Raw genomic sequence first — 14,064 nt, forward strand, 5'->3', positions numbered from 1 at the left:
TAGTAAAATTGTACCCCTGGGCAAATGTGCATGCCTTTTACCTGTGTTTGATTGTGGGCATGTGACAGAAGGACTTCAAAAAAAGAGGATTATGGTTAATTGCCTCTAAATGACATGAACCGTATTTAACAGAAGCATTTATGTGGGGTACACACACCTCATGCACAGTGAAAAAAAAAATGTCTGAAGATGACTGATCATGATTGTTTTGGAAACTAACGTTTATGTTACTTGTGAAAGTAAACACTTCCGAAGGTGAATGCAAAGCAAATTATATAATGGCAACAGCTACAATTATGTCAGACTACAGTTATGTCAAATAGCAGCATGTCTCCTATAGCAGACAGGAAGCTGAACAGGTGTAGCTAACAGTTAACTCCCCCGTATCACTTCCTCATATGGAAATCACGTCTACGATGTTTTCTTTTTTTAAATACATGATAAACGCCGTTAGGGCATGACATCTACCACGTTTTCTTCACAGCAAACAACAAAACAGTGCCACATATAACAATATTGCTATGCATACTAGGAATATAGTGATGAATGAGCACCTGTTTAGCTGCATTCAATGGACAGCTAGCCCTGCTAGCTCTGCTAACCATATAATGACAACCAAGCCACAACGATGTGGAATCTACTGCGATGTAAACGCTATGAAGAGGCTCGTTCCTAACCGATGTGTTCGTAAAAACACAGTTTAGTTGTTGCTCTCGCTGCTGTCCCTACCGTTATTTCTGGAGGATGCTCAGTGAGAAAACACTTCGCTGATGATGGGAGGTTGGTGAGGTACCGTTGGTTAGCCGGGATGCTGGTGCTGCTGCTCCTCTGCCTCTGTGATACCTCGGCTCGCTCTGCGTCAGTGCCGATGACGTCAATCTGTCGTCCTCTCGACCGCAGCGGTACTCTCTCGAGGCCAGCGGCAGCGAGCACGCGCCAGTCCATTTGCAGGTAAACACATTTAAGGAATCATCCACCTTGAAAAAGGATTGGGGTGTATTTCAGTAACATTGAACAGGGTGTATCTGTAAATATGAAGACAGACTGTATGCGTACGCTATTTAGGCCTAGAGAGAAACCCTGAAAGTAGCATCAGTGACGCAGGGCCAGCCGACCCAGCCAGCAGGGGAGTCTGGCAAGATCCTCTTATTCCTTCTCACAACATTCTTACCAGACTCCATAAAGAAAACTGGCTAAAACTGTGTGGATTTTCACTAGTCCTTATTTATTCCTGGACTCTTTACACTAAATGCATTATTGTTTACAGTTTACATTAACAATGTAGACACTGTAGGCCTGCATATGTACGCTTGTTATATTAATGTTATACCCTACAGTTTTAGCTGTGTCTGTATATCTTGCCCGCCAGAGCAACAACTGGAGTCTAATTCCTTGTATTTGGACACATACTTTGCCAATAAAGCTGGTTTTAAATCTGGGTCTGGTCTTTAATTTACTCAACACTGTATTTTTTACGAATTGTTTTTTCCAATATGAAACTCTAAATGTTGTTTTAACAGCCTTCTCTACACTGTCAGGAATACAACTTTGGTTTAGGCTAGTAACCCTAAATTATTTTTATTTTTTTACTTGCGCCATTCAAATCTATCATGTGTATGTTTAACTCTCACAAAACCCAGACATTTTCAGATTATTTTTTTTTTTTAATTATGACCTCATGTCAATTTTCATAATGGTTACGGCCCTGACATCAGATTCATAATGTGTGTGCTCGCTGAGATATAATGCAGTTTCTGATTCACATCTGTGAGCACATCAGGGTTTAACATTCAACCTAGGGCAAAGATTCAATCACTATTTTAATGTCATGGACCAACCTTGACAAATGCTGTTAATAGATCATGGCTACTGCATACTGTGCAATAATCACTGAACTTTGGGCATAGTGCCAGACTATGCCTTGGAGCCAGTGGTAGTCCTAGACCCTTTCAAATGGAGGTTCCAGGCTGGGTCAACATGTAATTTTAGGGGTACCAAATATACCAAGCAAATGTTATACCACCAAACCTCCATAGTTTGTTTTTTTTTTTTAACAAAAGACTAACAATACACATATGAAACAATATAAAATACTAATTCAGTGTTAACTTACATTTTATTTATCACTGCACATCTTTGGGGATAAAGGTGGGGTTAAAAATGCAGGCTCATGGGGCCAGAGGAGGATCAGGGCTTTATATTACATGGGGAAATGGCCACCCTTGTCCCCCCCTCGTAGAACCGCCACTGCATGGAGCAAAATGTTGTGGGCCCCTGGATATGGCTTAAAGTCCTTTATTTCAGCTGAATGTCCTGATTTACTGGTGCATATTAAATTATTTTGAGGGTAATGTCAATCAAATTATTATACACAAATGACCTTTGACGAATTGGTAATCAATCCTTTTTTCGATGTCACTGAGGAAGTCTGCTTTATGAGCTTGAAGAGAAACATTTTGTGAATGCGAATAAAGTTTGATATTTTGAATCGGAAGCTATCGTAAAGCAGCCGTTTGTTTTGTCGTGCTGCATGTTGTCATAACGACAGTCAAGATGGCAGCGATGGCGGCTGGAGACGAGCATGCTGTCTCTGAAGTTTTAAGAGGACTCGCTCGACATTTAAACTGTCTAAACGAAGACAACAAGGCGACAAGAAAGAGGGCGCTTGAGCTAATCAAGAGAGAGACTGTAGATAAAGGACTTTCCAGCAGCGTTTTACAGGAGGTTTTCTCTGTCCTCCTTAAGCCTCTCCTAAAATGTCTGTCAGACCCGATGGAAAGGTGTAGAGAAACCGCGATAACGACGATAACAGAGTTTATTCGCTGTGTCCCCAAACCGGAGGAGTCGCTGCTCTATCTCATGCCCTGTCTGGCTCAGAGGCTCGGGGAGAAAGAGATCCTGGAGCCGGCGGAGGAGCTTCGACTGTCGGCCGTGGAGATGTTGACTCTGACGGTGGAGGTGTGCGGGAAACATTTAGCGCCGTATCTGACCGAAGTGATCAACATACTGCAGAGGACCATCGTCGACCCTTTCCCAGATGTCAGAAGAGAAAGCTGCAAATGCACCGTAAACTTTGCCAAGTGTATGCCAGGTTGGTGAACAATGCTTTGTTGTTGAAATGGAGTCTGTCATGGTTGCCATGGTTTCTAGGCACACAGACGTGTGTGCCACAGAAAAGCTCTCTCTCTCTCTCTCTCTCTCTCTCTCTCTCTCTCTCTCTCTCTGGGCAGCTGCCTGGCCCATCTACAGTTGTGTTGAGTGGCTAAAATAAATGTCGTGAACGTTTCGTTTCAGCCAATGTTTTTTTTTGCTAAAACACTAGAATTAATTCCCATCATTCAGTAACGTGCCATATAGTCCATTTACATGCCTGCCTCAACGAGGACGCCCTGCATCTAACAACTAGTATTGATTAGCGCTGCATAATTAATCACAATTCACAATATGGACTAGTGCAATATCTAAATCGCAGGAGGGCAAGTTTTGTGTCAAACTCTCCTGAATTAAGTATTGTGTTGCTGCAGAGACGTCCCGGCATACATATCGTATTCTACAGACTAAAGGAAAAAATCTAGTATACTACTAATGAGATAGTCTACTATCTCATTAGTGATTTTTCAACAGAATTGAATGTACTGAGATGCATTTCATCTCTTTCTCTTCAGAGCACTTTCACCTGCAGGCTGAGAGTCTGGTCAAGCCTCTCATGCAGACTATTTCTCATCAACACTCCCGGGTACGAGTGTCTGTCATCGAAGCCACCGGGGCTGTCATTCAGCATGGCACTGGGAAAAACGTGGATGATGTGATCTCTCACCTGGCGCAGAGACTGTTTGACGACTCACCCCAGGTTCAGTTTAAAACGACTGAGCGGTGGTACAAGTCCCACTGTATGCCATTAGATGTACTACTGGTAAAGCTATTTATGCTCAATTCTGCTTTCTCTATCTTGCTCTCTTTTGTTCCAGGTGAGAAAATCTGTGACTACAGTTGTTGGTGGTTGGCTACTTCACATGAGAGACAGATACTCTTATTTCCACAAACTCATCCCACTCCTGCTGAGCGGTATCACTGACGAGATCTTGGAAATAAGGTAAAAGTGGACATTTGTCATACTTTAATTTTTTCCTTTATAATAAATTGTGACAATCTGTCATGTACTGTGTATTACTCTGGTCTCTATACTAATATTTCACAAGTATCTCACAAAGGATTTGTGTGTGTTGAAAGGAAACATCACATTAATGTTTACATTATAACATATGTGTTTGTAAAATACATTGCATGTAATTGACAACAGTGACAACACTGATGATCGGGACGATGATCTGTGTTTGCATTCTCCTTCTGCAGACTTCTAGCAGCTGATTTATGGAAGCAGGTAGGCACCCAATGGGAGAAGGAGAATGAGGACGAAATCAAGGACAAGATGGACTTTCTCCTGTCCCCACCTCCCTTTTACCCACCAGGAGGTCAGTCACAGACAGCAAGGTTTATTTGACCATGTTATTAGTGAGTTTCTGGCATCAATCATCATTAGCGTCACATTTAATTTGCTAATAACTAGCTGATTGGAAGATGCATAGTTTTAAAGATAATCATTGTTTGAGTCATTTTATTTAATGTGCAAGTTTAAAGCAGAGTGGCTTCAAAATGTAACGTTCTAACCAGAGCAACACGACAAATGTCAGGGGTGTTCCTGGCTGTGGAGGAACAACATGTGCAGCTGTGACACAAATACGATACATCTGTGCAGGAGAGTTTAGAGAGGGCAGGATTGGGTGGTAGCTTAGAGAGATAATATCACTACTGCCACACAAAGCTCTTATTAGCGTTCATTATTGCTATTTTTCAACAAAGCAGCGATGAAAGGACTGTCTAGAGACACCCCTGAAGTTTTCCAGGTGAAATAAACTTGGCAGGAAATTCCGCAAGATTCGTATTAAGCTTAGGCTATCAGCTCAGACTTCCTTACATCCTGTAAGATTATCTTATTGAAGAATTGATCTTGGGAGGAATCTAAGGATTGGTGTCTGAATTTCAGTGTCTACAATAGAGGAAGATTTCCTGCTGGTACAATGGCTTCACTGGCCTCTCACCATGCATAATAAAAGCTTATAATTATAATAAATGTAATTCTCTTCACATGTTGCATTAAACCATCACTGTTTATTACAGCTGTCCATATTTATTACATACAAGGTAAAGGGATGTTGTGTATGATTAGTTTTCAGGGCGGGCACTGGCTTGGAAAGATAGGTGTCTGTCTCGGAGCCGGGAATGAGTGAACCTGAACATGGCCACCATAGCGTGCCTATAGGGCCAAGGGGTGTCTGTCTATCTGTCTATCTGTCTGTCTGTCTGTCTGTCTGGAGTACAGTTCCTAGGCTTTGCATTTTGGCAAAAGATCCTATATGCGTCCTACAGCTACACATGTGACAATATGGATGGCTACCGTCTCTGCCTAGGGACGGAAAGGAAGAGGCTCTCTCGCCCTCCCTTTGCCATCCTAACTCTGCTGGGATTCCCACTGTCGGACAAGAGAGAGACTACCAGAAAGGGGCCTGTTTTGTCTTGTCCTAGTGTGTTTCTCTGATTTATCTTTGTCTTCCCTTAGACCTCTCTTCCTCAGTCATTAGTGTGTCGTTCAGATATCTTTTAATAAAAATCAACAACTTGGGAATCTCTTGAAGATTGTTCAAAATCATTTTGGAAAACAAAGTAATTTACTTACTGATGACAGACTAACCAATAATTATTTTTTTTTCGATATCTAGAAGAGTATTAATAGATTATTGTTCTTCATTCGCTCCTCCAGTGGAGCGTCCAGGAGTGGGCTGCAGAGAGCTTGTAGTGAGAAACTTGGGTAGGCTGGTGCCGGCCATTACCCACGACATAACCGACTGGCTGGTGCCCACACGGATCAGGACCTCTCAGCTGCTCTCCGTGCTGCTGCTCCACGCTGAGGACCACAGCACTCAGCATCTGCAGCCTCTCCTGGCCACCCTCCGACACGCCTGCACCGACACAGAACGGGACGTGGTCAGCAATGTGAGTCCCAGTGAGAGAGCTAGTCATCGGATCAGCAGGATGGTTTACTTCATACTGTTTTTCCTGTTTTAGATCAGGTCTGGCATTTAGTGATATTTGATCTCTGCACAGATCCAATAGAATCAGTCATTCCAAGGCTCTGTTGAGCTTTAGACTGGGCCGAGCAGGGGCTCAAGGGCTTGGGATGCACCTGTCTACATAGTAGGATTCTGCAGATCTTTGATGTGAGGGAGATTAAAAAAGGACTTCCTGTGGTTCTCGTCCTCCTTTATGCTCCCTCATTCCTCTGTGTCTCTCTCCACCCTCTTCCTCTCTCTCTGTATTCACATCTAGTGCCTGGCAGCTGCTAAACTGTTGGGGACCTTTGTCCCTCCTGTCGTCTTCCTCAAGCTGCTGCTGGATCATGTGAGAACCCCCTCCTTTTCCTCTCACCCGTGGGCCCCCCTAATGGTGCTGACTGCAGTGCTGGAAGGCTGCTCCAAAGCCCTCCTAAAACCACATCTCGAACAGATCGCCAACACACTGACCGAGCCCGACGTCTGTCAGGAATATCAACAGGTCAGCAGAGAGAAGCTTGGGTTTGATTGTGGTTTACCTGTTTTTAACTTATTTACCTGAGAATGACTCTTTGCCTGTAATGCCAAACTTCCCCATTTACACGCACTACAGCACCACACCCTTTTTCTGTTGCTGAGTAGCTGCAATGAACTATAAGCATATCAGAAGTTCACTGTGGGAGGGGAAAGAGTTGCCGGTTGAAAATTTTAAGACATTAAAGTCAGACTTGTTTTGATGCCCGGTTTTCCAGGTTTTTGCTGCACTCATAGGTTTCCCCCCACCCCACCCCCCCTCTGATCTGTGTGCACCAGCTGTTTTTCTTTCCCAGTCTTGTTAGGGGATCTTGGCAGTGTCATAGAAGGTCATTTTCTTTCTACTCTTCCTGTGTATATTTACACTCTTATTTTTGGCAGCACTCATACTGGATATTATTTGTCCCTTATGGAAATAAGTTTCGTGATAAGATGACACATCTTTTGAAAACTAGTTGACGAAGAGCCTTCAAGAGTTTTCAATAGCACTACCATCACTGTACGTGATGAGTTCAGTGGGTTTGCTGTTGAGTAATTCTCTAAACTGCCCCCACTGCTATAGTGACAGTCTGTCCACATGGTGTTTTTTTAAATCTAACATTACAAATTTCTGATGAAAACAACTCAACTCACACTCATATGTGAAAAGTGCTCCCACAACCTTTCACATATCTTTATTTTTGTATTGTTTTTCAAACAGTCTGCCACTGGAAAAATCCAATCATGACCAAGACTCTTCCCCGCTTCCTTTTCTCTTGCACCAAATATGTTTCCCTTTCAGATTCAAAATAACGGAGTTATTTTCTGATCCTGCCGCACTACTGACTCACCTATACCCACGACCCCACCCCCATCCCAGTGAGGCCTGCAAGAATTTCCTCCCCGAGATATCCGCTAATTTAATGTGACCCCTGCATGACTGTTTTGACCCCTCTGAGCAGACAAGGCAGCGCGTAGCATTTAAAATAAAAATAAAATGTCTAGCCATGTGTAAGGTCTTGGCACCGGACTGTGGTTCATTAAAAGAATCCCTGAAATTTCAAAGCCTGTCTGGTCAAGGACGGTGATAAATGGCAGGGAAGTGGACCCCCCTTTTGTCTTCCTTGGTAGCTATCCGGGGGGGTCAACCAGGGAGAGGACTAACAGGACAGGACAGTGGTCAAACATCACACAGATGGAGGCAGACCTCTGCTTCCTCTCTGTCTGTTTCTCCATCTCTCTTCCTCTGTCATTCTTTCTGTCTGTGTTTCTAATGGCAGAGCATGGAGCGTTGTGATTCAATAGCTCAACTAGACAAAGCACCTGCAACATTCTTCGACAACAGGCATGGTTCATCCCAGGGAGCAGGGCCAGATCACTCTGTAGTTGTAAATAACACCACTTGTGACAGGAGCCCCTGCATCTCTCTCTCTCTCTCTTTGTGCTGTGCTGAAATGCTGACCCAGAATATTGTGCTCTCCCTCACCACAGTTGCTCAATTCGAAGTGTTGGTTATCCCTTACATCCATATGTACCTTCTAATGGTTTAATTACCTGTTGACACACAAACAGCGAAGATATGGGTAGAGCATCTTAAAAACTAACAAGATATGGGCTTTTTGATCCAACTTGACAGAGTTATGTGCCACCTGAACCAAAGGCAGAAAGAAAGATAAAGTAAAGTTTGACTTTGTCAAAATCAGGGCCTTTATGAAATGACGAGTAAACCTTCGAAGTGAAGAGAGGCAGGGGAACTGCAGGGCTCCATGGGGACAAGATTTGGAAACTGATTTAGGATTTTTCTGCACAACTTAAACTCGCCAACTCCTTCAAGTCCCTGTTTTCTTTTTTTATTTCAAAAAGGAAAAAAGGCAGCTTACAAAAATAAACAACACATGCTTGATGAAAAATAAAAAATATTGGTCATAAATTGAAGATGACGTCAAGGGTTTGAGAGAAAAGGCGAGCCAGTGGTTCGAGAAGCCAACGTGTTCTGAGGTTCTGTAGTTTATATATGGTGGTGTTTGCTTATGAATCGCATATTGGATTCATTTTAAAGGGCTATTCCACAGAGGACTAACAAACTCCTAACATCACACACACACACACACACACACACACACACACACACACACACACACACACACACACACACTTCTTACATCAGCTGAGCGTCGCTGTGTTGTGGTTTGCCATGGTGTTGGGGGCATCACAATATCTACAGGGCTAGAGTATAACTGTCAGAGTATAGGGGGCTGACAGTGAATTTGCAGGCATATTTACAACCCGGCTTGTTAACAGTGAATATGCTGTCTTGGTGAAACTGTAAAGTGCCTGAAATACAGTAGCCTAGAGGAAGAGATCAGCAGGAGAGCAGGTGGAAAAGTAGGCTCTGGGTCTTTTCATCTTGTCTGTGCATGGAGAAACTTTTGCACGCAATAAGCGGTGCTGCTGAATACACATACATACTGCCATACATCAGCATGTCTCCTGCATGCCTGCCCTTTGTCATAAATGACAGCTGCATATTGCTCACTGCTCCACTGAACGACGGATGAAGTGAGGAAAAGAAAGTCAGCATAGCAAAATGTACCTGACTGCGAGGGGTCGGCATCTCATACACCCGCCTGTGTTTGTTTTCCTGTTGCCGTAGCAACATCAGTAGCTGTTGGGGGTGGGCTCCCCACTGGATAGGAATCTATCGCGTGGCTTATGGCTTCTTAAAGTGGAGTCGTGTGTGTGTGTGTAATTGATGTATCTAGTGGTGGACAGATGCGTACATGCGCTGTGTAACGAGCCCCTGGGAGCGTGCCCAGGCCAATGAAACCAGGTGTATCTCGGCTGGCTCCAGGTGTCCACCTAGTTATTACTCTGCACCACTTTTTCCGCTCTCCCTCTTTCTCTCTTGTCCAGCCCTAATGGTTGTTTTCTGTGCATGTATAATATGCGTGTCTGTGTATGTGTAAGCTAATGTGTGTGTCTGTCACGGTTTTTCACTTTATTTCCACTACTGCCTTCCTGGAGCTCCTGCAGTTTTTAAGTGCCAGAAAATTGCTTGGCCATAGGCAGGGATTCCCCCCATCAATGACTGTGTGAACACATTCAAATAAGTGCATAGTGCAGTGGGTAAGCTTGTTCAAGTCTAGGCAGTGAAGAAATGGAAGCAAGTCATGGTTGTTCAGGGCTTGCATGGATGTTTAGCCTCAGATAAATGTGTTACAAAAACACTCAACTAACACCCTGGGCTCAAGATATGCATAACAAGCTTTTTCCAGTGTGTGCTCAACATTCATTGCAAAATAAAAACATTTGCACATGTGCCTTGCAGACTGGAAGTCCCTTAGCTCTCTTTCCTCCTCACAATTCCTGGCTTTTTTCTAACACTCTAAGGATCTTTTCTTGGCTTAACACTTGTTTTTCTTTCCACATTACTGCACAATAGCTACTATGTGATAGCTATTATGAAAAGATAGTTCGCCACCTAGTGATTGAACTCTGGTATTTGTCAGTCAAAGCTCAGTGAGTGGGTGTGTGTTTTGAGTAAGGAAGCATATGTGGAGATTTCATTCGGCATTTCTTGCTCACACACACAGAGTCCCCCTCACCACCCAACTCCTCATCAGCAGACCAAAGTAAACACCCAGAGGGCCCTTTACCAGCTCAACCCTCCACATACAAAAAACACACTCTTTCTCACTCGCGCACACACACACACACACACACACACACACACACACACACACACACACTTACCTTACCTTCTGTCTCCCCCTGTTCCTATCCATCCATAATGACAGGCTGCAAAAAAACAGGAAAAGAGGCCATGATCCCAGTGATGGCATAGAAATTAGCCTGAGCTGCAGTTCTTTGTCTAAACATGAGCTCACCACACCACTGGCTGACAAGTGACAGCAATCTCACACACATTCATGTCTGGAGATGGAAAGTTCTCACTCCGAGTGTTTGTATCTTGTTGTTCACTCTGTTATATTTTGTGTAAAATAAGAGACTGTGAGGTTTTTTGTGATGGCGTGTTGTGGAAGAGAGAGGGGAGTGAGAGCAGTGCTAAAAAATTAGATTGAGAAGACTTGAGGTGCAGTGGGGTTCATTGATAGACAGAGCAAACGTTCAAGGCAAATACTTCTCACAGCACTCACGTCTGCTAGAAACCAGACAAGAGAATCTTATAATACTTCTTCCTTTTTCCCAGGTTGTGTACTTGGAGCAGTTGTTGGCCTGCGTGGATGTGCTGCTGCGTCAGTGTGAGTCAGACCACAGCTCAGTCAGCCTCCAGCTGCTGCAGGTGCTGGTCACTGTCCAGAGCCTCTCCACCGAGCCACACCTCAGCGAAAAGGTGAAAAAAATGTTGGTATATGCATCCTCTCTGTAGCTTTGTTTTCACTTTGTTCTACGTAGAGGAAGCATATCACCTTGTCTGTGTAATTCTTTAATTCTGCTTTGACGTGGCATCTTTTTTTACCCCAATTGTAGTTTTCCATTCTTTTTTATTAGAAAGGTAAGCAGGTTTTATGAAGTAAGAGAGCTATTTCAGGAATGTCAGCATTTGTACAAGTTCAAAGTGGGCATGGCCAAATGTATAATTACCCACTTAGCCAGGGGAGCTGAAATTGCACCTTTGGCGTGGAACTTTAAATCCAGTCTTGGGTGAAAAGAGGCGGGTGAAAGGTGGAGAAAAAGACAGACAGACAGACAGAAATAGAGGAAAAAAACAGGGAGAAATGAGTTGTGTTTCTAAGCAGGTGTGTGTCATCTGCCCAGTCCTATTTGTGGCTCCATAACGCCTCCTCGGGCCACAACAGCCACGTAATATACAAGTAACAGGCTTTCATGTTGTGGTCAGCCACAAATGCAAAGGGACAAACAGGAATAGTGACAAGCGAAGCCAACGGTATCTGAGGCCAGATCTTTGCCCTACTGCTCGTCAACGTTGGAGGCTAATGACAGGGAGAGAAGCGGGAAAGGACTGGCAGCGATGCTTACCAGACACCACATTGTGTGCGTGTGTGTGTTTGTCTGTGTGGGTCTGTGTCTGTGTGTGTGTGTCTGTAATGCATCGGTTTATGTTCAGACAGGGAGCAGTGTTAGAGAAGAGATGAGAAGGAATGAATTAAGATAAAGAGAGGGAGGGTGAGAATAGCTTTGGGCATTCCTGGACCCAGAGGAAAAGCAGAACTTGTTTTCCCAGAAAAGGGGCACGTCTTTCCCATCAGTGGACAGCTCAGGATTGTCTGTGATCTGTGATTCAGATATTGTCTCTGTCCCTCTCCATCCCTGAGGGACTATGAAGGGAACTATGATGTGCCCTAAAGGTCAGTTCCCCTGCCCTAAAAAGTCAGCTAAGTGTGTGTGTGCGCGTGTGCGTGTGCGTGCGCGTGCGTGTGTGCGTGTGTGTGTGTGTGCGTGTGTGTGTGTGTGTGTGCGTGCGTGTGCGCGCCTTTTGTGACTGTGTATCTGACTAAGTTTTTGGTGGTGGTTTTGTGTAAAACCTTGTCATGTCTGCAGTGTTTTTCTTCCCATGGTTTTGATTGTGTTGAGCCTCCCGTGTGAGAGTGACCCTAAAAATTCCTAAAATTACAAGAAAACAGCTGTAATCTCTAAACTTGAAACACAATGCCCTCTGCTCTTCTTCCACAAAATCTTTTCTGTCTCTGTGTCTTTTTTTCTCTAAAATCTTTATAATTTGATTGCAAAATGTGTTGACATAATTTTGGTTTCTCCATTCCCTCTCCCATAGGCCTTGGAGAGTGTACAATTCTTGTGTAAGGTGCAGGGCCTGGATTCAGTGATGGCGCTCTATAGACAACATATGGGCCAGCTGCTGGACTGGCTGTCTGCCTCTGTCAACACCTGGTCCAGTTACTCCCCACAGAGGCTTCAATTGCATATCATAGTCATACAATCAGGTGAGAAGTGAAGCCTGAATATGCACAAGACATTGCCAAATATACAGCAGGTGCTGGATTTTTCCACAAATAGAGGCATAATAATGGTCAAAAATATACAGTAAGGTTTGAGAAATTGGCCTAACAACATACCTGTTAATGATGGGAAAATTATGACAACAGTCTGGACATGCTTTTTTGGTCCATTTTACCTTAGAACGAGAGTATATAATCTTGATCATGTTTTATTAAACATTACTTCATGATGTGGTTTGTGAAGCCATTCTTTCCTCAACTTGTTCAGACACATGTTACATCATATTTTAAATGTCAAGCTGTTTGTCCTGTTCACACATGATCCATCATCAAGGCAGCACATCAAAACCAGCAGCTGTCAAAACAGCAGCACAGACTCTCTCATGTACAAAGAATCCAGATAGTTTTTTTAAATTGTTTGTAATGTGTCCGGATGTGACATTTTGTAGTACCTGCACTCATAGAAGCAGCAAAAAGCTTACTCCCCAGCCATGTTTTCATATAGTCCAACACTGCTCCTGAAAGATATATGGACATATATTGTGTCATTGGTGGTGGGAGCAATTGTCAGCACCACTTGATGTATATATTTCTTTATTTACAGACTCAAGGTCCAGATTAAAAACAGACAAAACAAAAAACACATTACAAAAGGGGTTCAGACCAAACACAAACATAAATACATATAGACAAAAGAATCACACATACATACAAATTTAACAATTGCAATGCTCAATGATTAAAACAGGTACAGGTGCGTGTTCCAGTAATTCCATAGTTTTGACGAATATCTGGTATCACTAAGTGCAGGATTGATTATAGCATTTAAAATTGTATTATTTGAGTCAGTTAATCGGATTATAAATCTGTACATAAACTCAACCTTTATCTTGTTTATTTTTGCTTTACTGTATCTGCACCATAGATGAGCTGTATACAGTGGAGTACAATATGCTCTGAAAAGAGATATTTTAACTTCTTCAGAACACATATGAAATTTGCGTGCCAGAATATTTGCTTGTCCATATAGTTTACGGCACTGCCGCTGTATATCATCATCACAAAAATCGTCCCTGATAATGTGGCCCAAGTATTTTACTTTAGTAACCACGTTAAGGTCTTGTCCTGACAAGTAAAAAGAGGGAAAGCATAGCTTCCTGTCTTACACTGTTCTGACAATCATAACAACACTCTTTTTAGCATTGAATTTGATGTCATGCTGTAGCATGACATGTGTATCATATGTGTGATTTATTGCTTGAAGTCCCAATAGATGCATACAGTTCCATTGTTGTTGTCCAAGTTGGATGCCCATCAATCAGCATCTCATTGGAACGAGGAAGACAAAGTGGAAGAATTGTTTTTTGTTACCCAATCAGAGAGGCTCATGGTCAGATACATTCACACAGAAAAAACAGGGCTGTCACTAGCATCAGTTGGCTTAGTGAGTTTTGTAAATCCCTTTGTCTCTCTCTCTCTCTCTCTCTCTCTCTCTCTCTCTCTCT

General features: G+C 43.2%; 2 protein-coding genes across 3 annotated transcripts in view; one reads left to right on the forward strand and one right to left on the reverse strand.

Moving 5' to 3' along the window:
• prkar1b (protein kinase, cAMP-dependent, regulatory, type I, beta) overlaps positions 1 to 971 on the reverse strand; it is a 59,538-nt gene extending 58,567 nt beyond the window's left edge. Inside the window, exon 1 of one of the 2 annotated variants that reach the window (XM_034893522.1) lies at positions 730 to 971. Coding sequence is in view for 1 of the 2 variants with exons in the window: in XM_034893521.1 (XP_034749412.1) it covers positions 730 to 945 (216 nt within the window). In the remaining variant the exon portion in view is untranslated. The remainder of the gene's footprint in view (positions 1 to 729) is intronic. The other variant, XM_034893521.1, reaches the window with a different exon arrangement.
• Positions 972 to 2,517: 1,546 nt separating this feature from the next.
• The window catches only part of LOC117957865 (dynein assembly factor 5, axonemal-like), a 23,032-nt gene continuing 11,485 nt past the window's right edge, over positions 2,518 to 14,064 (forward strand). The window contains exons 1-8 of the mRNA XM_034893947.1: positions 2,518 to 3,091; positions 3,666 to 3,850; positions 3,969 to 4,093; positions 4,354 to 4,472; positions 5,819 to 6,051; positions 6,385 to 6,609; positions 10,831 to 10,974; positions 12,376 to 12,544. Of these exons, the coding sequence (XP_034749838.1) occupies positions 2,554 to 3,091; positions 3,666 to 3,850; positions 3,969 to 4,093; positions 4,354 to 4,472; positions 5,819 to 6,051; positions 6,385 to 6,609; positions 10,831 to 10,974; positions 12,376 to 12,544 (1,738 nt within the window). The 5' untranslated portion in view covers positions 2,518 to 2,553. The remainder of the gene's footprint in view (positions 3,092 to 3,665; positions 3,851 to 3,968; positions 4,094 to 4,353; positions 4,473 to 5,818; positions 6,052 to 6,384; positions 6,610 to 10,830; positions 10,975 to 12,375; positions 12,545 to 14,064) is intronic.

This window comes from Etheostoma cragini, chromosome 15, assembly GCF_013103735.1.
Source record: "Etheostoma cragini isolate CJK2018 chromosome 15, CSU_Ecrag_1.0, whole genome shotgun sequence".
Lineage (NCBI taxonomy): Eukaryota > Metazoa > Chordata > Actinopteri > Perciformes > Percidae > Etheostoma > Etheostoma cragini.